The sequence below is a fragment of the Mytilus trossulus genome, chromosome 6 (assembly GCF_036588685.1).
Source record: "Mytilus trossulus isolate FHL-02 chromosome 6, PNRI_Mtr1.1.1.hap1, whole genome shotgun sequence".
NCBI classification, from domain to species: Eukaryota; Metazoa; Mollusca; class Bivalvia; order Mytilida; family Mytilidae; genus Mytilus; species Mytilus trossulus.
This window is the reverse complement of record NC_086378.1, coordinates 27,115,290-27,142,186: the sequence shown is the minus strand read 5'-3', so window position 1 is coordinate 27,142,186 and position 26,897 is coordinate 27,115,290. Positions and strand designations below refer to the sequence as shown.

At 30.8% G+C, this 26,897-nt stretch overlaps 1 protein-coding gene and 1 long non-coding RNA gene across 2 annotated transcripts in view; both read right to left on the bottom strand.

The window, feature by feature from the left end:
• Positions 1–6,884: 6,884 nt before the first annotated feature.
• LOC134723291 (uncharacterized) lies at positions 6,885–20,850 on the bottom strand. Its single transcript, XR_010108038.1, has 4 exons — positions 20,671–20,850; positions 9,280–9,329; positions 7,852–7,901; positions 6,885–7,383 (listed from the first exon to the last, which is right to left on the bottom strand). It is a non-coding gene; the product is annotated as an uncharacterized LOC134723291 (long non-coding RNA).
• A 2,726-nt stretch (positions 20,851–23,576) lies between these two features.
• The window catches only part of LOC134721016 (cilia- and flagella-associated protein 44-like), a 34,088-nt gene continuing 30,767 nt past the window's right edge, over positions 23,577–26,897 (bottom strand). The window contains exons 33-35 of the mRNA XM_063583668.1: positions 26,534–26,759; positions 25,807–25,941; positions 23,577–24,073 (exon numbers count right to left, since the gene is read on the bottom strand). Of these exons, the coding sequence (XP_063439738.1) occupies positions 23,873–24,073; positions 25,807–25,941; positions 26,534–26,759 (562 nt within the window). The 3' untranslated portion in view covers positions 23,577–23,872. The remainder of the gene's footprint in view (positions 24,074–25,806; positions 25,942–26,533; positions 26,760–26,897) is intronic.

Sequence of the window (26,897 nt, the reverse complement as noted above, 5' to 3'; positions counted from 1 at the left end):
AGAGGAGACTATATTTACTGCACTTAGATTTGTGTTTTAGTTATATTCAATTAGTATTAAAGAGCTACGTACAATAAATCATGTTATATTATGTTCTTAGATACTTTTTGTCATTTTTCCTTCTCATGCTTGGGGTTCTTTGCCAACATGGGATACTCCTAGTAAAGTGAAAAATGCATATCTTTTTTTTCAACCTTTTTTCTAACATGTGTATCTGTAACAACTAGAAATTTCAGAAGCAGTTTTAATATGCCTTTATACTTGATTACCTTTAAACTGAATGTAGCTCCTAGTTAAGTTAGTGTTTAGAATTCATTTTATAGGGGAGTCATAATCAGTGCCAAACAATTATTATTGATGGAGTTATTCCCCTTGGATATATAAATCATATGAAAAATTGCATGGAAAGCTTTTTCAAATCTACATCATTCATAGGATTGCTACGAAATTCATATTGAAGGTTTATCTTAGCAATAATTGGGGTTAGTTTGAAATTCATTTCAATTAATCCACTATTTCTCCATAAGTAATGTCCCTTGGAAATGTAAATTATATAGGAAATTGCCTTACACATGTTTTATATCAAATGCACTTTTGGCAATTACAGAATGATTTTACACCAGACTAAACTGGATTGATTTTAACCTACTCACTTTCTGAATGTGTTGACCCCAAGTTTTCTACACTAATGACATGGCTGGTTTTCTCCTTTGAACTAAATTATACAATATGGTATGTGTTTTGCCATTTTTGAAAGTCTCCATTGGATAGTTATCTTCTTGATAATCATACCACATTTCAAGTGTTTAATTTTTAAGCATGTGTGAAACAATTTTAAGTTGAAAGATTACTTCTAGATTTTCTTCATGTATTAGAATAACACATGATATGGGTATTCTTCCATGACACAAAATAAGAACATGCACAGCAAAAAGAATATGCTTCATTTGTATGAAGTAAAATAACAAAATTACAGAGCTCCTAGGAAAAGCAGAAACGGAAAGTTCCTGATCAAATGGCAAAATCAAATGATAAAATACATCAAATGAATAAACAGCAACTGTTATATTCCTGACTTTGTACCTGCATTCTTAAATGCAAAAAATGGTGGATTTAACCTGGCTTTATAGCGCTTGTATGACTGTCACATCAAATTCCATTTATGTATAACGATGTTTGAAAAAAAACACAGACATATTTGGTATACCACCTGTCTTTTTACTGAAAGGGTACAGACATTTTCTGATGTAGAAACTGGTGGCTTTAACCTGGTTTTATAGCTAGCTTAACCTCTCAGGTGTATAAAATTCCATTATATTGACAACAATGTGTAAACAAACTTACATAAAAGGTGGGTCGTTAATCCACTTAAACCTATATGTATTGCATGTGTTCTTAATGAATTGTCTAATTGTTAGGTACGTTAGTGTGTTTTGTCTGTGGTTCTCCTCACAGTCTGAATGTATTGTCTGTGGTTCTTAAAAGTAATCTGAATGTAAATAGTCTGTGGTTCTAAAAACAGTCTTTGTATTTCGGTGGTTGTAAGATACATCTACAGTTTATTTTTATTGTCTGTGATTCCCATGTACAGTCTGTATATGTTTTGTTTATGGTTATGAGATGGTAAGAGGTATAGGCAGTTGGTATTGTTCTGGAGTCTGGGAATCAGCTTGTATCAGCCGTGATTCTGAGTATTTTGTTTGTTTGTATGTACTGAAACTATTAAAGAGTTGACACAGTTGATTAGCTGAAACTTGTTTGTTACTCAAAAGACGTTATCTCATGATTTTGATAATAGTTGGCAATTTTTTATAAGGTGAAATATCAAATCCCGAAAGACATAAGCCGAAAGAATTGATCTCTTCATATTAGCATTGAGAGAATCAAGTCTTAATTATTCAAAGCAAAAAATATCATGAAGGTACCGGTAGATATTTTTAACGTTTTGTAGTGAATGGAATCTACACGGTCGTTACTATCTTTTGATAATACACTTTTGTTCACAACAACACACGAACAAATCTAAGAACAATGTGGAAAATTTAAAAAAAAAACTACAGTCATGCGTTTTAACTTTATTTGCCAAACATTAATATACAGTTTTCATGGAGAAAATATATAGCTAACATGATATCACCATGGGTCTTTATAAGTATATGTGCCATATTCATCATTTTCCTGACCGAAGAGGACATGCTATTAGTTGCTGATAACAACTGGCTATTTTAAAAAACCTTTAACCTATGAAATAGAAACGAAGTACGCAAATCAAGAAGTCACAACTATCAATCGATTTGAAGGGAACATCCAGGAGATGCAGTTATTTAAAACCTCCAAGAAGTTGAGCTTTAGAGAGGCGATCGATATAAAAGGGACTTACAAACTGAGAAGTCGAAAATAAAGTAACAACATCAGGGATAAAAAAAGAAAAAGACCAAATCACAAACACAAACATCAGCATAAAAAGCACATAAAGACTTAGCAACACAAACCACACAAAAAATCTTCACTAAACATATCTTTTTCCGTGGGTGGTTTAGAATGATTGAAGAAATACTGATATTTGTTAATACTACATACAAGATACAAGATTTGAAGAAGTTTTCGATATATTTTTCTGTTGGTTTGCATTCAGTTATTCAGTAATAATAGAAATGGACGTAGCATTAACACATTTGTTTGACTAAAAACTACTTTAGCGTCTGTCCGATGTTCAGAATTATAACATATTTTACAATGGAATGAAGAAAATATTTTAATTTCTTAAATGTTTCGATGAATGATGATACTTTATAAACTATAACCCGTTGATCTTAAAGTTTGATGTGAAAACACCAGTTAAAATATGATTTACACCTATAATGTTGGACTTTTCAATACCATGTTGAAAAAGTGTTAAGTGCTTTATGGACACTTGATATAACTGTCGCATAATTGATTAAAAGTTACTCCTCAACTTGGACCAAGTTTGTCTGCTATATAAAAAATAAGGAAAACAGTCTGAAACAGCGAATAAAATTGAAGCAACGTCGGTTATTTTTAAGACAATGCCTTTGTTCATTTTTATCAATGCGACTGAGAGAACAGCCTTTCGTGAAATTGTATATTAACTACTAAAAATTTAACCTTATATTTATAAAATAATTAAGATATTTTATAAACAGTGAATACAGGTTCATTTAGAGATTGTTGTATATGTGTTCCCAGTCCTATGACGCATGTTTCGTGTAAAGTGCCCATTCAGTGTATAATATTTAATTGTTATATAGTTTATTGCTGTTGTGTGTTTTAAGAGACTTGCAATTATAAGTGGTCTTTTATCAAAAGATATGTCCTCCTGCATGCATTTTAAATTGTTAATGTTTATAAATCATTTTTATAAAAGAAAATGTGGTTTGAGTAAGATAACTAGAAAAAATTACATCCAAGTTTAACCAGATTAAGTGCATACAGATTTTTTTTCAAGTAATGCCAAAACAAATTTGCCTTAAAGAAAACTACAATTATATTTTGAGCTTGCGTGCCAGTTAATTTCTGGCTTTCCATGGGAATATTACTGTATCTCCAAGTGTAAAGTATACGCTATAACAAATCTGATAAAAAATGGGATGCTAAAAGATTATATGGTTAAGATCATGAGAAAGTTTAATTGATTGTAATATATGGTTTTAGAAAATTAGGTGTAAAATATCATATAATATGGTTAAGATTATAAGAAGGTATAAATCATTGTAATAAAGGATTTTTAGAGTTTGTGGATAAAAATTGGCAAGAATTTGTATAAACCGCAAAATCCTTTTCACTATAAAAATCCTTAACAATATGTATCTGTCAAATAAACCTATTGCAAAATACGTTCATGCTTCGGCAAAGAAACCCACATACAGTTCTGACCCAAAATTCTACTAGCATATAGATTGCACTACAACATTAGAGAGTAAACATTATGCCAAGATTATTACATTTCGGTTAGGAGTTTTGGAGCAGATGGTGATCATTACAATGAGTAAAATAATGAGCAGATATGATGAATCGCATGTACCACAAAAGTAAATACAAAAACAACTTGAAGATAAAGACACAGATAAAGAACTAACGATTTACGTTTTGTGGTGGTGCAAACATAAACGATACGATAGTTTGTGCAGATTCACAAATTCTAACCATAATCTTGCAATTTTTATTATATCAAATGTACACAAAGGATTGTAGGTGTTGTTTCTCGAATTCAAGCACATACTGCCTACTGTATAAATGTACATTGATAGATTTCAATTATACCTAAGTAGCTATATAGCTCCTGAAGTTGGTAAACTCCACAATGTGTACCTTTACAATAAAGGTTGTGGTTATCCTTGTGAAATTGTTTAACATATAATCCCTTATTTTAATGATTTTGTATTATCATTGTGGCATATATCAAACTCATTCGTTTAGTGTATATATTCACGTTTGTGGTAATATGTCCTTTGATTAAGTTAACCCATTTTAATTCATATTTTATAGTGAGGTTTTATATGTTGTGATGTCACACTATCGTTCATTTAAAGGTTAAGCTTGGTACCTTGGTATCAAAACATTTAATTCCACTGCATTTGTTTTTTCGCCTGTCCTAATGAGGTACCTGATGTTCAGTGGTTGTTGTTTGTTGACGTGGTTCATAAGTGTTTCACGTTTTTTCCCATTTAAATAAGATCGTTTGTGGTCCTGTTTAAATGGTTCACACTAATGATTTTGGGTCCCTATATAGCTTGCTGTTCGGTGTGAGCCAAAACTCTGTGTTGAAGACAGAACTTTGATTTATAAAATGTTATAATTGGTTACTTTTACCACTTGTTAATTAGATGGAGAGTTGTCTCATATCACATCTTCTTATATCTATTTATGAAGGATTGTAGATGTTCCTTCTCAAATATCACCACTTACATCCTCCTAATTATAAACAAGAGTGCACACACTGATATATCTCGTCTTCGTTACTAATCATTGGTATTATGTTGATAGTCCTAAGTAAAAAGCTTTATTACAACTGTCACATAAACTTAACATTAATCAAGATAGCTAAACAAAGACCAATGAACCATGAAAATGAGGTCAAGGTCAGATGAACCATGCCAGGCAGACATGTACAGCTAACAATGCTTCCTTATAACAATTATAGTTGACCTATTACTTATAGTTTAAGAAAAATAAAACAAAACACAAAAACTTAACATTGTGCAATGAACCGTCATATTGAGGTCATGGTCTAATAAAACCTGCGGGATTGACGTATAGATCATAATATATTTCCATACACCAAATAAAGTTGACCTTTGGCATATAATATTAGATAAAAAGACCAAAGCTTATAAACTTAACTTTGACCACTGAACCATGAAAATGAGATCAAGGTCAGATGACTTCTGCCCGCTATACCTGTACACCTTACAATCATTCCATACAACAAATATAGTAGACCTATTGCATAAAGTATGAGAAATTAGTTATCAAAACAGACCAAAACACAAAACTTAACTATAACCGCTGAACCATAAAAATGAGTTCAAGGTCAGATGACATCTGCCAGTTGGACATGTACACCTTACAGTCCTTCCATACACCAAATATACTAGCCCTATTGCTTATTATATCTGAGATATGGACTTGACCACCTAACTTAACCTTGTTCACTGATCCATGAAATGAGGTCGAGGTCAAGTGAAAACTGCCTGACAGGCATGAGGACCTTGCAAGGTAAGCACATACCAAATACAGTTATCCTATTATTTATAATAAGAGAGAATTCAACATTACAAAAAATTGGAACTTTTTATTCAAGTGGTCACTGAACCATAAAAATGAGATCAAGGACATTGGACATGTGACTGACGGAAACTTCCTAACATGAGGCATCTATATACAAAGTATGAAGCATCCAGGTCTATCACCTTCTAAAATATAAACCTTTTAAGAAGTTAGCTAACACCGCCGCCGCAGCCGCCGCCGGATCACTATCCCTATGTCGAGCTTTCTGCAACAAAAGTTGCAGGCTCGACAAAAAAGAAGATATGGTATGATTGCCAATGAGACAACTCTCCACAAGAAACCAAATTGACACAGAAATTAACAACTAATGGTCACAGTACGGACTTCAACTATGAGCACAAACCACAGCTTTATAATTTTCCTGGAAATATTTCATATTTCTGTCATTTCTTATATGTCATGCAGTCGGTAAAATACAAAATGTGTATGAAGGATTGTAGATTTTCCCTCTTAAATATCAACACTTGCAGCCTACTGTATAAATGTTCTTGGAAAAAATTCATCCTTACTAATAAACCTATATATCCCTTACAGTTAGTAAATATCAAATGTGTATGAAGCATTGTAGATGTCATCGTAGTTCGACACTTGCAGCTACTGAATAAATTTTCATGGAGAATATCATCCATAATAGTGTACCTATATATATATCTCTCCTGCATTTAGAAAAATACCATAGAACTGTGTATGATGCATTGTTGATGTTCCCGCTCAAATATCAATAATACACCCTACTATGTAAGTGTCTTTTGGATATTTCACCCTGACTAAAGTACCTATGTCTTACAGTCGGTAATATATATAATGTTCATAATAGATTGTAGATGTTCCCTCCGGAATAATCTGAAAAATTTCGGAAACCAATAACTCTATTTCATGAGTTTAATATACAACCATTTCAAGATATTCCAAGTCTCCCTATCATAAGACTGTTTACAATTTCTTATTATCATCCTAGACACAATATTTAGTTCTTGTCAATAAAGTGATGAAGAATTTCATTATATATATAGAAAGCAATCATATAGCAATTGTTGCTGGAAAATAATCACATTGATATTAAGTAAAAGTAATAATAAAATTTTAGAACTTTTTATTTCATGAAAATCAAACCTACATAACATAGAACGAAGGTTTTAGAAAATTAAACATATTGTACAATTCTAAATATTCCAATATATAAATGCATAAACAACGTAAATATATTCTTAACTACACAATACAACTGCTTTGATTTGTATTCAAACAACCAGGAATCTGTTTACTTTCACCTTTCACCTTTCAGATAACATTTTATACATGTAAATAAATTCTGTGTTTGTTACTTTAATGATAACCATTTTCCAGTAGTATAAAGTTCATGCATTTTAAATCATTGTAGGTCTTCAATATATAAGAACACAGTTCAGTTGTCCTCCACATTGCAGATATTTTATCCAAGGACAAATTACAATATCAGTTAATTATAACAAAAACACAAATCTAAGTGCAGTAAAATAGTCTCCCCTATTCTGTAAAGACATTCTTGTTCTTATTCTTTCTTAAGTGTGTGGCCAGCACTAAATCTTGATTAACCTACAAAACAATATATGGTTCAGTTGAATAAATAATTAGTCTAATACAATACAAAATTTAAATGTCTCAAACAGTTGACATTTATTTTCCATCTGAGAGTAAATAGGAGTGTTTCATCAATGCAAAGACAGCAAATAATCCCCAGATTGTATCAAATTGTAAAATTTGTAATGCAGAAATACAATTCATTTGTGAGATCAATCATTTAAATGAAAAGTTCAAATATTTTTTTTCATTAGAAATGCATTTCAAAGAACCATGATTTACCTTTTTTATGAAATGTCAATATAGGGAGAAAACAAGGCTTAATCATAACTATTTCTTTTTATCTAGTATTGGTAATAAGAATGTGTTGGTGAATATGAAAACTGTGATGATTAAAATATAAAGTGTTGTGATAGACAAACATACTAAAGTAATAGACAAACATAGTGTGGTGATAGACAAATAAATAAAAATGAAGATTACCTTTTCCTTTTCTTCTATTTTCTATCTCTCAAATATTTAGTTTCCTTTTTCTGAAAAAAAATAACAATGATAGGTGTCACATTGAGTAATTTTTAGTTTAAAATCTAAAAACACATAAACAGATTTCTGTACAGAAAAGTGGATTATTATTATGCTCATATCCACTTTGAAATTGGTATAAATAGGGTGCTTTGAGAGATATACCCAGTGGTATGATAGACAAATTGAGGTGAAAATATAAACAGTGAGGTGATAGATATTTTGAGTGAGGTGATACATATAAAATGAAATGATTGATTTACAAAGTGAGGTGATTGGTATTTTAACTAAAGGCACAGGTGTATATAGTGTAGTGTGGTGATAGACAAACATAGTGTGGTGATAGAAAAACATAGTGTGGTAATTTATGAACATAGTGTGGTGATAGACAAACATAGTGTGGTGATAGATATATACAGTGTGATGATAGACAAACACAGTGTTGTGATAGACAAACATAGTGTCGTGATAGATATACAGTGTGGTGATAGACAATAGTGAGGTAATAGACAAACAAAGTGTGTCGATTGACAAACATAGTGTGGTGATAGACAAACATAGTGTGGTGATAGATAAACACAGTGTGGTGATAGACATTAGTAAGGTGATAGACAAACATAGTGTGGTGATTGACAAACATAGTGTGGTGATAGACAAACATACTGTAATGATAAATTAACATAGTGTGGTGATAGACAAACATAGTGTGGTGATAGACAAACAAAGTGTGGTGCTATATATACATAGTGTGGTGATAGACAAACATGTTATATACAAACATAGTGTGGTGATAGACAAACACAGTATGGTGATAGACAAACAAAGTGTGGTGATAGACAAACAAAGTGTGGTGATAGACAAACATAGTGTGATGATAGACAATAGTGTGGTGATAGGCAATAGTGAGATGATAGACAAACATAGTGTGGTGATATATAAACACAGTGAGTTGATAGACAAACAGTGTGGTGATCAACAAAATAGTGTGGTGGTTGATTATGTGTGGTGGTAGCTATATTATATGTGGCCATAATTATATCATGTGATGTAGTAGATACATAATATGTGGTGGTATATACATTATGTGTGTTCCAGCAGATGTATTATGTAGACAATGCTACAAGTACAATAACACTGAAGCAATATATTTATAAGGTTTACTCATCTTGAATGTTAGAATCATTGACCCACAGTTAGTATACCATATTTGCGTCTTTTATTGAAAAGTTACCTGACATGATATTAACATAAAATATTGCATGACATTTTGAGCAGTTAATCTTTAAAAAAACATTTTTTTCAATTATTTAATTTCAACCAGGATTGTTTGAATGCTAATTAACTCTTTACATTCATATGTATAATACTATCAATATCAATGAAGATTACCTTTTCCTTTTCTTCTATTTTCTATCTCTCAAATATCTAGTTTCCCTTTTCTGAAAAAAAAATAACAATGATAGGTGTCACATTGAGTAATTTTTAGTTTAAAATCTAAAAACACATAAACAGATATCTGTACAGAAAAGTGGATTATTATTATGCTCATATCCACTTTGAAATTGGTATAAATAGGGCTTTGAGAGATATAACCAGTGGTGTGATAGACATAATATACAAATTGAGGTGAAAATTTAAACAGTGAGGTGATAGATATTTTGAGTGAGGTGATACATATAAAATGAAATGATTGATTTACAAAGTGAGGTGTTTGGTATTTTAACTAAATGCACAGGTGTATATAGTGTAGTGATATACATAGAGATTGTGGGGGATAGATATAGAGAATGTGGTGATTGATATATAAAGTGAGGTGATTGATAAATAAAGTAAGGTGATAGGTTTTTATTATGAACAGATACACATAGAATTTCGGGTACATATAGAATATAGGGATAAACAAAAAAAGTGAGGTGTTTGATAAATAAAGAAAAGTGATAGCTGTTTATAATGTTGTGATATACATAGAAATTGTGGGGGTATATACAAAGATCATGGAGATAGAAATAGAGAATATGGTGATTGATATATAAAGTGAGGTGATTGATAAATAAAGTAAGGTGATAGGTGTTTATTATGTGCAGATAAACATAGACTTTGGGGGTGGATATAAAATATGGGGATAAACAAAGAGGGTGTGGTGATTGATGTATAACATGTTTAAAGTGAGGTGATTGATAAATAAAGTAAAGTGATAGGTAATTATTATGTGCAGATAAACATAGACTTTTAGGGTGGATATAGAATATGGGGATAAACAAAGAGAGTGTGGTGATTGATGTATAACATGTATAAACTGAGGAGATTGATAAATAAAGTAAAGTGATAGGTGTTTATAATGTTGTGATATACATAGAGATTGTGGGGATAGATACAATGATTATGGGGATAATTATAGAGAGTGTGGTGATATATATATTAAGTGAGGTGATTGATAAATAAAGTAAGGTGATAGGTGTTTAATATGTGGAAATATACAGAGAGACATTTGTGGTGGATATAGAGAGTATGTGGATAGATATAGAGAGTGTGTGGTGATTGATATATAAAGTGAGGTGATTGATAAATAAATTAAAGTGAAAGGTATTTAATATGTGGAGATATACATAGAGACTGTTGGTGTAGATATAGAGAGTGGGTGATAGATGCAGAGAGCATGGGGATAGATATAGAGAATGTGGTGATTGATATATAAAGTGAGGTAATAGGTATACAAAATAAGGTGATCAGTGTTTATTATTTGAAAGTATGCATAACTCTGTGGGGATAGAGAGTATGAGGATAGATATAGAGATTGTGTGGTGATTGATATATGTAGTGAGGTGATTGATAAATAAATTAAGGTGATATGTATGTTTATTAAGGTGGTAGATTAAATATCATGTGGCAATAAACATAGAAACTGTGGGAAAGATGTAGAAAGTCTGATGATAATCAAAGAGAGAATGTGATTGATTTATAAAGTAAGATGATTGATTAATAAAGTAATGGAGTAGGTTTTATATAGTGAGGACATATACATAGAGACTGAGGAGAAAGATATAGAGATTGTGGGGATTGATATCAAAAGCATGGGGATAGATATAGAGAGTGTTGGGATAGATATCGAAAGTATGTGGATAGATATATAGAGTTTGTGGTGATTGATATATAAAGTGAGGTGATGGATAAATAAAGTAAGATGATAGGTGTTTATTATGTGGGGATATACATAGAGACTGTTATGATATATATAGATATATATATGAATATGTGGTGTGAGTGCCAATGAGACAACTCTCCATCCAAATAACAATTTAAAAAATTAAACCATTATAGGTCAATGTAGGGCCTTCAACACGGAGACTTGACTCACACTGAACAACAAGCTGTAAAGGGCTCCAAATTACAAGTGTAAAACCATTCAAACAGGAAAACCAACAGTCTAATCTATATAAAAAAAAAGAAACGAGAAACATGTATAAATTACATAAACAAACGACAACTACTGTACATCAGATTCCTGACTTAGGACAGGTGAAAAATTTTGCAGGGGGATTAAAAGTTTTAATGGTACCAAACCTTCTCCCTTTTTCTGAAACAATAGCATGACATCACAACATAGGAAAACGCACAATAAAATATCAATTGGCAGGCTTAACTCAATTAAAAAAAATAGAGGCTATTATGATATAAATACAGACAATTATGATATACATAATGACGACTGTTGGCTTTGGAATGGAGAGTGTAGTGATAGATAATCATAGTATTGGGATAGCTATTGAGAGTGTTGGGATAGATATGGAGAGTGTGGTGATGAATACAGTGACTGTAGCAATAGTGGAATATATCAACCAGCACACTATATATATCTTTTATTGAGTATCATTTTCTAAAAAAAACTTTACCATCACTATTGCTGAGTGAGAATAGTATTAAGATATATACTGGCTGGTGACAAGTATTGATGGTGTTGTAATTGATTTAAACAGTGCAGTGAGGTAATAGATACATATATAAAATGTGGTGAAAAAGTATAAACAGTGAAGTCAATGAGATATTTTCAGCGAGGCCATACATATATAAAATGAGGTGATAGATATATAAAGTGAGATGAAAGATATGCATAGTGTGGTGACAATGCACAGTGGGTGATATTTGTATAAAGTGAGGTGAAAGATATACAAAATTATGTGATAGATATACAAAATGTGATGATAGATACATTAATTAGGTGACATATGAACAGTGTGGTGATAGATGTATATAATTTGGTGATAGATACATAAAGTGTTTTGACATATGAATAATGTGATAGATATATAAAGTGTGGTGATAAAGTGTGGTGATAGATATATAAAGTGTGGTGATAGATATATCAAGTGTGGTGATAGATATATTAAGTATGGTGATAGATATTTAGAGTGTGGTGATAGTTATATAAAGTGTTGTGACATATGAACAGTGTGATGATACATGTATATAGGGTGGTAATAGATATACAAAGTGTGGTGATAGATATATAGTGTTGTGATATATGAACAGTGTGGTGATAGATGTATATAGTGAGGTGATAAATATATTAAGTGTGATGATAGATATATTAAGTGTGATGATAGATATAAAAATCATGGTAATGGATATATAAAATGAGGTGATAAATATACAAAGTGTGGTGAAAGATATACAAGGTGTTGTGATAGATATACATTGTGGTGACAGATGTTTAAAGTTATGTGGAAAATATGTAAAGTTAGGTGATAGATATATAAAGTGAGGTGATAGATATATATATGTATATACAGTGAGGACATCAATATATATAGCTATAGTGAAGTGCTTAATATATATTAATTGAGATGATAAATGTATCAAGTAAGATGATAGATATATGAAGAAAGGTGGAAGATGTATCAATTGTGGTGTTAAATATTTACTCAGGTCATTGATATATCAATTAAGGTTTAGATATAAACAGTATGATGATAATTATAGAGTGAAGTGATTGATATATACCGTGAGCTGGTAGTTAGGTGATAGGTGTTTATAATGTGGTAATACACAAAGGGACGTAGTGATAGATATTGAGAGTATGGTAAAAGATAAAGAGACTGTATATAAAATGTGATGATAGATACATAAAGTTGGTTGACATATGAACAGTGTGGTGATAGATGTATATAATTTAGTGATAGATACATGAAGTGTTTTGACATATGAATAGTGTGGTGATAGATATGCAGTGTGGTGATAAATATGAAAAGTGTGGTGATAGATAAATGAAGTGTGGTGATAGATATATTAAGTGTGGTGATAGATATTTAGAGTGTGGTGATAGATATATAAAGTGTTGTGACATATGAACAGTGTGGTGATAGATGTATATTGGGTGGTGATAGATAAACAAAGTGTGGTGATAGATATATATAGTGAGGTGATAAATATATAAAGTGTGATGATAGATATAAAAAGTGTGTTGATGGATATATAAAGTGAGGTGTGATAGAAAGTGTGGTGAAAGATACATAAAGTGTTATGACATATGAATAGTGTGGTGATATATGTATATAATTTGGTGATAGATACATAAAGTGTTTTGACATATGAATAGTGTGGTGATAGATATATAAAGTGGGGTGATAGATATAAAGTGTGGTGATAGATATATTAAGTGTAGTGATAGATATTTAGAGTGTGGTGATAGTTATATAAAGTGTTGTTACATATGAACAGTGGGGTGATAGATGTATATTGGGTGGTGATAGATAAACAAAGTGTGGTGATAGATATATAGTGTTGTAACATAAGAACAGTGTGGTGGTAGATGTATATAGGGTGGTGATAGATATACAAAGTGTGGTGATAGATACATAAAGTGTTTTGACATATGAATAGTGTGGTGATAGATATATAAAGTGAGGTGATAGATATATAAAGTGTTTTGACATATGAATAGTGTGGTGATAGATATATATAGTGAGGTGATAAATATATAAAGTGTTTTGACATATGAATAGTGTGGTGATAGATATATAAAGTGGGGTGATAGATATAAAGTGTGGTGATAGATATATTAAGTGTAGTGATAGATATTTAGAGTGTGGTGATAGTTATATAAAGTGTTGTTACATATGAACAGTGGGGTGATAGATGTATATTGGGTGGTGATAGATAAACAAAGTGTGGTGATAGATATATAGTGTTGTAACATAAGAACAGTGTGGTGGTAGATGTATATAGGGTGGTGATAGATATACAAAGTGTGGTGATAGATACATAAAGTGTTTTGACATATGAATAGTGTGGTGATAGATATATAAAGTGAGGTGATAGATATATAAAGTGTTTTGACATATGAATAGTGTGGTGATAGATATATATAGTGAGGTGATAAATATATAAAGTGTTTTGACATATGAATAGTGTGGTGATAGATATATAAAGTGGGGTGATAGATATAAAGTGTGGTGATAGATATATTAAGTGTAGTGATAGATATTTAGAGTGTGGTGATAGTTATATAAAGTGTTGTTACATATGAACAGTGGGGTGATAGATGTATATTGGGTGGTGATAGATAAACAAAGTGTGGTGATAGATATATAGTGTTGTAACATAAGAACAGTGTGGTGGTAGATGTATATAGGGTGGTGATAGATATACAAAGTGTGGTGATAGATACATAAAGTGTTTTGACATATGAATAGTGTGGTGATAGATATATAAAGTGAGGTGATAGATATATAAAGTGTTTTGACATATGAATAGTGTGGTGATAGATATATATAGTGAGGTGATAAATATATAAAGTGTTTTGACATATGAATAGTGTGGTGATAGATATATAAAGTGGGGTGATAGATATAAAGTGTGGTGATAGATATATTAAGTGTAGTGATAGATATTTAGAGTGTGGTGATAGTTATATAAAGTGTTGTTACATATGAACAGTGGGGTGATAGATGTTATTGGGTGGTGATAGATAAACAAAGTGTGGTGATAGATATATAGTGTTGTAACATAAGAACAGTGTGGTGGTAGATGTATATAGGGTGGTGATAGATATACAAAGTGTGGTGATAGATACATAAAGTGTTTTGACATATGAATAGTGTGGTGATAGATATATAAAGTGAGGTGATAGATATATAAAGTGTTTTGACATATGAATAGTGTGGTGATAGATATATATAGTGAGGTGATAAATATATAAAGTGTTTTGACATATGAATAGTGTGGTGATAGATATATAAAGTGGGGTGATAGATATAAAGTGTGGTGATAGATATATTAAGTGTAGTGATAGATATTTAGAGTGTGGTGATAGTTATATAAAGTGTTGTTACATATGAACAGTGGGGTGATAGATGTATATTGGGTGGTGATAGATAAACAAAGTGTGGTGATAAATATATAGTGTTGTTACATAAGAACAGTGTGGTGGTAGATGTATATAGGGTGGTGATAGATATACAAAGTGTGGTGATATATGTATTTAGTGAGGTGATAAATATATTAAGTTTAATGATAGATATATTAAGTGTGATGATAGATATAAAAATTGTGTTGATGGATATATTAAGTGTGGTGATAGATATATAAAGTGTGGTGATTGATATATAAAGTGTGGTGAAAGATATGTTAAGTGTAATGATACATATTTAGAGTGTGGTGATAGTTATATAAAGTTTTGTTACATATGAACAGTGTGGTGATAGATGTATATTGGGTGGTGATAGATTAACAAAGTGTGGTGATAGATATATAGTGTTTTGACATAAGAACAGTGTGGTGATAGATGTATATAGGGTGGTGATAGGTATACAAAGTGTGGTGATAGATACATAAAGTGTTTTGACATATGAATAGTGTGGTGATAGATATATAAAGTGGAGTGATAGATATATAAAGTGTGGTGATAGATATATTAAGTGTAGTGATAGATATTCAGAGTGTGGTGATAGTTATATAAAGTGTTGTTTCATATGAACAGTGTGGTGATAGATGTATATTGGGAAGTGATAGATAAACAAATTGTGGTGATAGACATATAGTGTTGGAACATAAGAACAGTGTGGTGGTAAATGTATATAGGGTGGTGATAGATATACAAAGTGTGGTGATAGATACATAAAGTGTTTTGACATATGAATAGTGTGGTGATAGATATATAAAGTGAGGTGATAGATATATAAAGTGTTTTGACATATGAATAGTGTGGTGATAGATATATATAGTGAGGTGATAAATATATTAAGTGTGATGATAGATATAAAAAGTGTGTTGATGGATATATAAAGTGAGGTGTGATAGATATACAAAGTGTGGTGAAAGATACATAAAGTGTTATGACATATGAATAGTGTGGTGATATATGTATATAATTTGGTGATAGATACATAAAGTGTTTTGACATATGAATAGTGTGGTGAAAGATATATAAAGTGGGGTGATAGATATATAAAGTGTGGTGATAGACATATTAAGTGTAGTGATAGATATTTAGAGTGTGGTGATAGTTATATAAAGTGTTGTTACATATGAACAGTGGGGTGATAGATGTATATTGGGTGGTGATAGATAAACAAAGTGTGGTGATAGATATATAGTGTTGAAACATAAGAACAGTGTGGTGATAGATGTATATAGGGTGGTGATAGATATACAAAGTGTGGTGATAGATACATAAAGTGTTTTGACATATGAATAGTGTGGTGATAGATATATTAAGTGGGGTGATAGATATATAAAGTGTGGTGATAGATATATTAAGTGGGGTGACAGATATATAAAGTGTGGTGATAGATATATTAAGTGTAGTGATAGATATTTAGAGTGTGGTGATAGTTATATAAAGTGTTGTTACAAATGGACAGTGGGGTGATAGATGTATATTGGGTGGTGATAGATAAACAAAGTGTGGTGATAGACATATAGTGTTGGAACATAAGAACAGTGTGGTGGTAGATGTATATAGGGTGATGATAGATACACAAAGTGTTTTGACATATGAATAGTGTGGTGATATATATATAAAGTGAGGTGATAGATATATAAAGTGTTTTGACATATGAATAGTGTGGTGATAGATATATAAAGTGAAGTGATAGATATATAAAGTGTTTTGACATATGAATAGTGTGGTGATAGATATATAAAGTGTGGTGATAGATATATTAAGTGTAGTGATAGATATTTAGAGTGTGGTGATAGTTATATAAAGTGTTGTTACATATGAACAGTATGGTGATAGATGTATATTGGGTGGTGATAGATAAACAAAGTGTGGTGATAGATATATAGTGTTGTAACATAAGAAAAGTGTGGTGGTAGATGTATATAGGGTGGTGATAGATATACAAAGTGTGGTGATAGATGTATTTAGTGAGGTGATAAATATATTAAGTTTAATGATAGATATATTAAGTGTGATGATAGATATAAAAATTGTGTTGATGGATATATAAAATGAGGTGACAGATACATAAAATGTTATGACATATGAACAGTGTGGTGATAGATGTATTTAATTTGGTGATAGATACATAAAGTGTTTTGACATATGATTAGTGTGGTGATAGATATATAAAGTGTGGTGATAGATATATAAAGTGTGGTGAAAGATATGTTTAGTGTAGTGATGGATATTTAAAGTGTGGTGATAGTTATATAAAGTGTTGTTACATATGAACAGTGTGGTGGTAGATGTATATTGGGTGGTGATAGATTAACAAAGTGTGGTGATAGATATATAGTGTTTTGACATAAGAACAGTGTGGTGATAGATGTATATAGGGTGGTGATAGGTATACAAAGTGTGGTGATAGATACATAAAGTGTTTTGACATATGAATAGTGTGGTGATAGATATATAAAGTGAGGTGATAGATATATAAAGTGGGGTGATAGATATATAAAGTGTGGTGATAGATATATAGTGTTGTGACATATGAACAGTGTGGTGATAGATGTATATAGTGAGGTGATAAATATATTAAGTGTGATGATAGATATATTAAGTGTGATGATAGATATGAAAATCGTGGTGATGGATATATAAAATGAGGTGATAAATATACAAAGTGTGGTGATAGATATACAAGGTGTGGTGATAGATATACATTGTGGTGACAGATGTTTAAAGTTAAGGGGAAAATATGTAAAGTTAGGTGATAGATATATAAAGTGAGGTGATAGATATATAAAGTGAGGTGATAGATATATAAATAAAGTGATGTGATTGATATACATATGTATATATAGTGAGGATATCAATATCAATATATATAGCTATAGTGAAGTGCTAAATATATAAAGTGAGGTGATAAATGTATCAAGTAAGATAATAGATATATGAAGAAAGGTGAAAGATGTATCAATTGGGGTGTTAAATATTTACTCAGGTCATTGAGATATCAATTAAGTTTTAGATATAAACAGTATGATGATAATTATAGAGTTCAGTGATTGATATATACCATGAGATAGGTGTTTATAATGTGGTAATACACAAAGGGATGTTGTGATAGATATTGAGAGTATGGTAATAGATAAAGAGACTGTAGCAATAGATATGCAGTGTGTGGTATGATAAAAATGAAATTTCATGTGTTAAAATAGTCACTATAAAATGTGTTACTAAAGGATATATACATGTATTCAATAAGGTTGTTTGACCAACATTCATTATACCATATTCCTATTTTCATGTACATAGAACATTTGCATGATTACAAGAAAGTAGAAAAGTCATATATATAGAGAGAGGTGCTAGATATATTCAGTATGGTGATACAAATATAAAGAGAGATGATAGGTAAAACTGTGATGTGATAGATAAATAAAGTGCGGTGCTAGATATAAAGTGTGGTGACAGCTTTATAAAGAGTGGTGATGCATATATATAGTATGGTGAAAGACAACAGTGAGGTGATAGATATATAAAGTGGGGTGATTGGTGTATAATGTTAGGTGATAGATATATGAATTGTGGGAAGAGATATGTGAAGCTACCTAAAAGATATCTAGCAAGGCGATGAATATAAGCAGTGAAGCCATAAACATATAAAGGGAGGCAGTTGAGGTCTATAGTATGGAAAGAAATTCAGAGAGATACAAATATAAACATCTTTTGGTGGTTAATTTATACAGTATTGTACAAATTGATATTTATACAGAACAGTGATAGTTATATACAGTGGTTTTAGTTATATATAGTGTGTTGATTGAATTATAAAGCAGTTATTGATTTATAAAGTGGTGATATATATATATTCAGTGTGGTGATATTAATATAAAGTGGTGATATAGGTGATATAAAGTGTAGTGATAGATTACGTGATGTGATAGATGTATAGTAAGGACATAGATATATAGTTAGTGGATAGTTAGTGGATATATATATATATATATATACAACTCGTCTAAACATCAACCAAACAATGTTAGATCTGTAAATTTGCTTTCGCAAATTATATAAACAAGTCTAAATTGAAAACTACGTTCAAACCTATGATTGTGATGGATAAAAACCACAATTTTTATACGTGTGCATGTAAACATATATATATATATATATATCTGAAGTGGTATATATATTAAGTATGGTGATAGACAGATAAAGTATGGTGATAGAGAGATAAAGTTAGGTGATAGATATTGTAGATGGTGATAGATATATATTGTGCTCAATAATGAAAAATATATACAGAAAGATCTAAATTAAACACTGTTGGTGTTAGGTATATATACAGTGTCGTACAAAGTGGCCATAAATATATACTGTGGTTTTAGATATATACAGTGTGTTGATAGATTTATAGAGTGGTGATAAATATATAGCATGGTGATAGATGTATACAGTGTTGTACAAAGTGGTGATTAATACAGAATGGTGATAAATATATAGCATTGTGATATATATATTGTGTTTTACAAAGTGGTGATTAATACAGAATGATGATTAATACTGAATGGTGATAAATATATACAGTGTGTTGATAGATGAATAGAGTGGTGATTACTGTTATAATTGTCATTTGGCAAATTTTTTTTACGGTTATTCATGAAGACAGAGGTACCAAGATTTCCCGGGATTACAAGTATCGCCCTCATACATGACCGGGGGTAGGAGGAGTCCTGATCCCAAAATCTTGGGCTTAAAAACATGAAATCCTGAATTCCCGAATTTAAATCCTGACATCCCGACATCCCGAAATTCAAAAAAAGAATTCCTGGATCCCTAAATAGTCAATTCCGAAAAACACCTGATCTTGGAGTCCCGATAAAGTGGTTCTCATTGATGTCTAAGTGTGACATGGGATTGCCAATTCATTTGTAAGCATGCCACGTGAAAGTCAAATTATTGTGTCATGAAAACGGGAAGTGAGGTCTTGCGGGACCAGGGAAATGACAAAAAAATGAGAATTGCTTACGTATATAGTGTAAGCAGGATACGAGAATCTGATAAAACAGTAAGCGGGATCCGGGATCGGAACACCCCAATGAGACCCCTGATAAAGGTCCTATCCCCTCATACATGCACTATCCATAACAATCTTTTTAAAACTTTCTGGACTCCCCAAGAAAACATTTCGGCCACCTCCTATGAACACTGACCTGACACATACACATGAAAAGTATTAATTGTCCGGCTCTTTTGAACCAGATCACATTTTGTAGTTGGAAAAGGAAAAAGGGGGGGGGGGGGGGGGGGTGAAGCCTCTTTTCCTTTAAAATGTTATTTTGCATTTAAAGATGATGTATGTTTTCATTGTTACAATGCATTATTTTTCATACCTTTCACATAATTTTTTTTACGTTTTAGAAGTTATGTGTGCTCTTCAGGACGAGAAAGAGAGCCACTTCAGCAACTGAGCAAGTGTATTTTCTTTCGCAGATAAAATGTAAATAGATGCGTACAAATCTATCTCCAAATAGAAGATTTTTCAAAAATGAAAGTAGGAAATTCGGTGGGCGTTTCTTGCGCATGCGCACAAACCACGGTGATAGTTACGGTGATTGTATCAGGAACCGTGTATATTATATACCTCTGAAATGTTAATCAGATTTTTTTGTGATATTTTTTTATTAAGTAATTAAAAATTAAAATTTTATGTTAAAAGTAAACTTATAACCAATAGAAATAAAACGAATATCCGTCCCATTGCCGTCAATCTTTATATCAACAGTCATAACGTTGTTCTCGATAAATTTCTCTATGTTTCACTTGCAAATATTCCTTCCGGTCTTTACCGGTCGCTGTAACTAAAGTACATTGCATATTCGTATATTTTCTATGATTATTACCTGCCAATTCTCATAAGCAGAAATTGACAGGTGAAGCGAAAATCTTTGATTAAAGCAATGTAGTGTCGAATAAAAATTGCTCACTAACTTTCCTTTAAACCCTCACAACTTTGCCATTTCTTTATCTTTTTTCACCGTAGACAGACGATTGATTTTGAAATTGCTCGTCCGATCTTTTTACATATCATAAACACCTATACACTGCATTTTACTGAAAATACACCTGAACTTTAATGACCAGTCACTGATAACAATCACATGACATATGTGATTTATCTAATAGCCCACTCGCGGTAACAGCCCGGTACATCAGAGGGCCATGTCAAGTGGGTGATAAACATGTCGGTTTCTTTATAATTTTATCATTTTTCTCTGATCGAACTGCTATCCTGGGGATGCTAATTTTGTATCAAGCAGAGTGTTCACTCTCCTTCTAATATAACCTCCTTGGTATTACTGATCGACATGCTAAATAAAATATTGAATTGAATTGTGTGTTTAGCATGAATTTTTTTAATAGTTTATATTTCAATTACAATTGAACTTTTTATATTTCTTTGAGATTTAAGTTATGTCAATCTGTTATATGCATTTTTATCTTATAAACTTAACAACCTTCTTAATATTAGTCAAACAGTATATGTACGGTCCAACCGTACAAGTATTTTGAAAAAGTAGGCATACGGTCCAAATACTTGTACTGTCTGCAACAATAACAACACTATCCTTTTACTATGAATGTGAACTACCAAATTAGACTAAAAACCGGGTTTGTAATAACATGAGCAACACGAAGGGTGTCACATATGTGGAGCAGGATCTGTTTACCCTTCTGAGCCAAATGAGATCACCCCCAATTTTGATGGGGTTAGTATTGCTTAGTCTTAAGTTTTCTAAGTTTTCTCTTGTTTACTATTATTTGTCTGTGATGTTCGTTTTCAATCTTCTTGTATCCTGTTTTTATTAAGTTCAATCTGAACTGTAACAATATAGGTTGTAAATGATCAGTATTATTTGTTCTTCTATGTATCTATCAAGTTCGCCCTTGATAAAACTTCAAACATGTGTCGACTTCGACAGTTTTTACAATGTAGATAAAGGAAAGCATTTGTTGGTTTAAAGTGTGTTTTCACATCCATGTTGTTTTCATTAGAAAACATTGTTCCTTTGAAATATCATTCTTTAGATGAAAATTCTAGTGTGTATTTTAGGAATGGATGATAAAAATATGCTAACCCTAATACATCCTTTATTTTCTTCATGTTGCCATGATATATAACATCATTACGATACCTACTTTGTATAAAAGTAACACCTAACATCCATGCAATAAGAGTCTTTAATTGTATGTACTCAAATATCCTTCAGTCTTCAATTGTATGTACTCTAAAAGATTGTAAAATGTCTTTTACTTAAAATAGGTGAGGATTTCACATTTTCAAAAACTAAACTGATTTCCAACAGTTGCCAAACTTTGACAATGAGTTCAAGGATAATGGACATATAACAGGAAACTTCCTAAAATAAAGCATCTGTAAATAAGGTATAGACAAACCAAGTCTTTTACTATTTCAATTATGAAGCTTTATACAAACATAAAATGTGTCTAAGAAGCATCTCTTTGTCTTTAATTCTGCAAAGGAGAAGGTTCACAAAGGGTTAAAATTGGTCTAAATTTTTTATGTTTTTTAAATTGGGCCAAAATACAAAAATATATGTTTTTGGCACCTTCCTTTAAAATTTACAAAGCTATGACCGCTTAAATTATTATTTGTATTTTAAGATCAGTTTTGAGAATTTTTTTCCATCATCTTACTAGTTTTTGGAATAATTAACATCGGCTGCCATCCACAATCCAGCAAGTTTTTATATTGATGAATTCTATACCAAAATTGGAATCTTTTGGTTACAATACATTTTGGATCATAAGTGGAGGCCAAGTTTTTTTAAGGCTTAAGCTTTTAGGTCTAAAAATTGCACGAAATAATCATATTTTGACAAAATGTCCAAAATAGTCATACTCTGGAGAATATTTTGTACTTTTATGAAAAGAATTGTTTTTTTAAACATTAAGGCTTTTGAAATTGACCCATTTACAACTAAATTGTGACCTTTTTGGTGTTTAATGATGAAGTTGATATTTCAGGCCATTTGGTGCCATAAGTGAACCTGGTCCTTTCATCAGAGATGAGTTAAAAAGAGCTTGTAGACAATTCAAAAATGGTTAAATAATTTAATTATAACATATAAATTTCAATATTTATTAACTGGTAAATTTCAATATCACAGATCATTATCATATAGAAAGGACGGAATTGGTATACTACAAAACATTTATAAATTTATTAATAAATATAAATAAAACAAATAAATAAATGCTTTCAGTCTAAAACAAAGCTGTTTGAAAGTGTGAAATAAAACAAAAGAATATAAATATATCACAATAATCATTATCAAATACTTTTTGACAAAAGCTATAATTCTTCTTTTTTAATAGTGAAATTTCACTGAAACCAAACTGAAGGATCTAATCATATCATCATCTCAACAAAAAGATGGAGTGATCAGCTACTTAATGTAATGTCATTGTATCACAACCAAATGTACACATTTTCTCTAGTGTTTTGTTATCATACAATTTATAAGCATTAACACTGTCATTAGGGAAAGTTTGTTATATTTTTCACAATATTTAATTGCTGATTGTTCTGAGATTAGGTGGTGTTTGTGGTAATGGTGGCTGAGCAGGTGGCAGTATGTGGCCACCTTTTCTTGACAACAACATAATCTCTTCCTTCAATGCATCAATCTCCTGTGCTTGTAACTGTACTAGCTGTATCAGTCTCTGTTTCTCATGGACGTCTGCTTTACGAATACCAGAATATTCTTCACCCTGCAATTATAGAAGCATAAAAATTAGATATTTAAAAGTTAACATTTTCAAATGAATATACAAGTCTTTTTCCACCTTTGCTAACAGTCCTAGGCATTTATAAAAATTTCCCTTTTCTTTTAAGATTTGATTGAAAAACATTTGTTAGGGGACAGATAAATATTGAATATTGGAATTAAACTGGCATTTTTTTTACACATTACTATTAGATTATTGAGGATTAATGTAAACATAATTGAGAGGAGTTTTAATATCAAATAGATATAAGAAGAAGTGGTATGAGTACCAATGAGACAAATCTCCATCCAAGTCATAATTTGTAAAAAGTAAACCATTATAGTTCAAAGTACTGCCTTAATTACAGAGCCTTGGCTCACAACAAACAGCAAGCTATAAGGGCCCTAAAAATGAAAAGTGTAGACATTCAAAAAGGAAAACCAACGGCCTAATCTATTTAAAAAAACAAGCAAAGGTGAAACACTTAAGAAATATTAACAAAACAAGTAAACATACACTGAATAAATAAATTTGATCTATGTCACGATGAAAATTCAAATATATATGTCTATAATCATTATTGAATACTTTCATTGTATAAATACAATATGTAAAACAATGTCAAAATGACAAGTTTAACCTGGGACAAAATATAACCTCAAATTTATATAAAAATAACAAGTCCACAGATAATTTTAAATATAATCATTTTGTTGTTGTTGTTGTTCAAAAAACAAGAACAGTAGTAAAAATTTTGTTAATCTGAACTTTTTTCAAAGGTGGTACATATAAAAAAAATGTGAGACGAAATATAACACAAAAATAAGCAAACATCAAATAGCAAAAATGCATAACAAATTGTGTAAACAGGTCAAAACAGGAAAGTATGATTTCAGAGTACTTACTGACAGCTAGTTAAAAGTAAGAAACAATTAATAATAAAAAAAAATCATGCATCAGAGACTAAAATCAATCAAAACACATCCCATGTACTTAGTCTTTTAATGCCAGAAAAAAAGACTTGACTCGTGTAATGCCAATATAAAAGTATCAACAGGAAGTAGAATAGATAGTCAGGATTTAACTTTATAATAAATATGCATATAGATAAAGCAATCTCTAGAAAAAATATGGATGAGTATTAATACTTCCAAAAAAAATCTTTCCACAAGATTACATACATCAACTTCTTTTTAGATCTATAATTTTGCTTTACTTTAAATTTTCAAAAAAATAATCTAATTCTTTCTTTTATAATACAGTTTATCTCTTCAAGAAAACCAAACATCAATCCTACATGCCAAACTATCTTCATAAATCCCCCTTATAAATTTATCTTTCTTTACAATTTTAAAACTGAAGAATTATTTCAATCTCCTTCCTTTCAAAAAAAAGGTCTGTGTAATTGTTTACACAGACCAGACAATGTTGTATGGATTTTGCACATTGTTGATGGTCATATAGAGACATGTAGTTGTTAACTTATCATGTTGTCACTGGTGGTGAGTTGTCTCATTGACAATCATACAACATCTAATCATTGTTATATTTTATCATTGTGGTTATAACTACCTATCTAAGATTCAAGAACCTACCTAGCAAGATAGAGTTAATAATTACTCATTTATTTAGAACATATTAATAATAAGTATCAAACCAATCAATTTCATTAGAATAAATACAAATTCCTCCACATAAATGATTATTTTCATTATTTTTTATAGTAACATACATACCAGGTTTTTCTGTCTAGAATCCAATGATTTCTCGAACTGCTTCTGTTCATTCATAAGAAGATTAAGCTGATCCAATCTGTTTGTATTATCTCGTATCAATAATGTTATTTTATTCTTTTTATCTTTTATTTTCTCCTGAAAGATATAATCAGCAATCAAATGCATGTACTTTTACAAGACCTCGTTATCATCAATTTCAATTATAGACACAGTGTTATTCATAATGGAGTAAATAGTATGTACAGTGATGGAAATAAAACTTCCATTTCGATTCCCTTCCAAATATGTTGATAAATTACAAAACTTTGATTTTTTTTTACATTATCAGATGTATGAATTGGCAGCCACATCCACTTAGAATGGTGAAGTAAAGTATCACACCTTCTATTATAGCACTTCATATTAAAGAACAAATTCAACTAGAGAAGAGGTCCGTTAAGGTTCTTGTTGACCTGTTACAATGCAAATATTCTTCCCCAATCTAATATACCCTGATTTTCAAATGTCAGTCAAATTTTTGACTCAACTCTAATCCAAAAAAACGCACTTATTTTTTGTATTTTTTAAAGTGTTCTTTTTTTCCTGGTCATCCGTTTCTTTTTCCAATCCACAACATTAAAACTCTCAATACTTTCGTTGTCTTTGAACATAAGTATTTTCTTTCAATTCATCAACAACCCTCACCCTAATCCTCAACGTCCCTTTACGATAAACATAAGATACTTACATCCCATTCCGTCACTTCTTCAGAACATTGTATTTCTGTCATTCTCAGCTTCTCCTTTAGCTCCTCTATTGCTCTATTGACTGTGATTGTCTCTAATTTCTCAATATCTACATGTTGACCAAATTTAGCAATCATCATTTCATTTGTCTGTTCTTCCATCTCTCTTATCTTGGCATCAAATACTTTTCTGTCTTTGATTAAAGTCACATGGGTTTTTCTTGCTTCTCTGTTAAAATATAAATTATATTAAATATTTGAAATTTTGTTCTCTTTAACATTTTTATTTTTCAGTACACTTTTGCATTAAACCATCAATAAGAAACAAACCCATTTTAAACACAGGACAGTATTGATGAGGAAAACA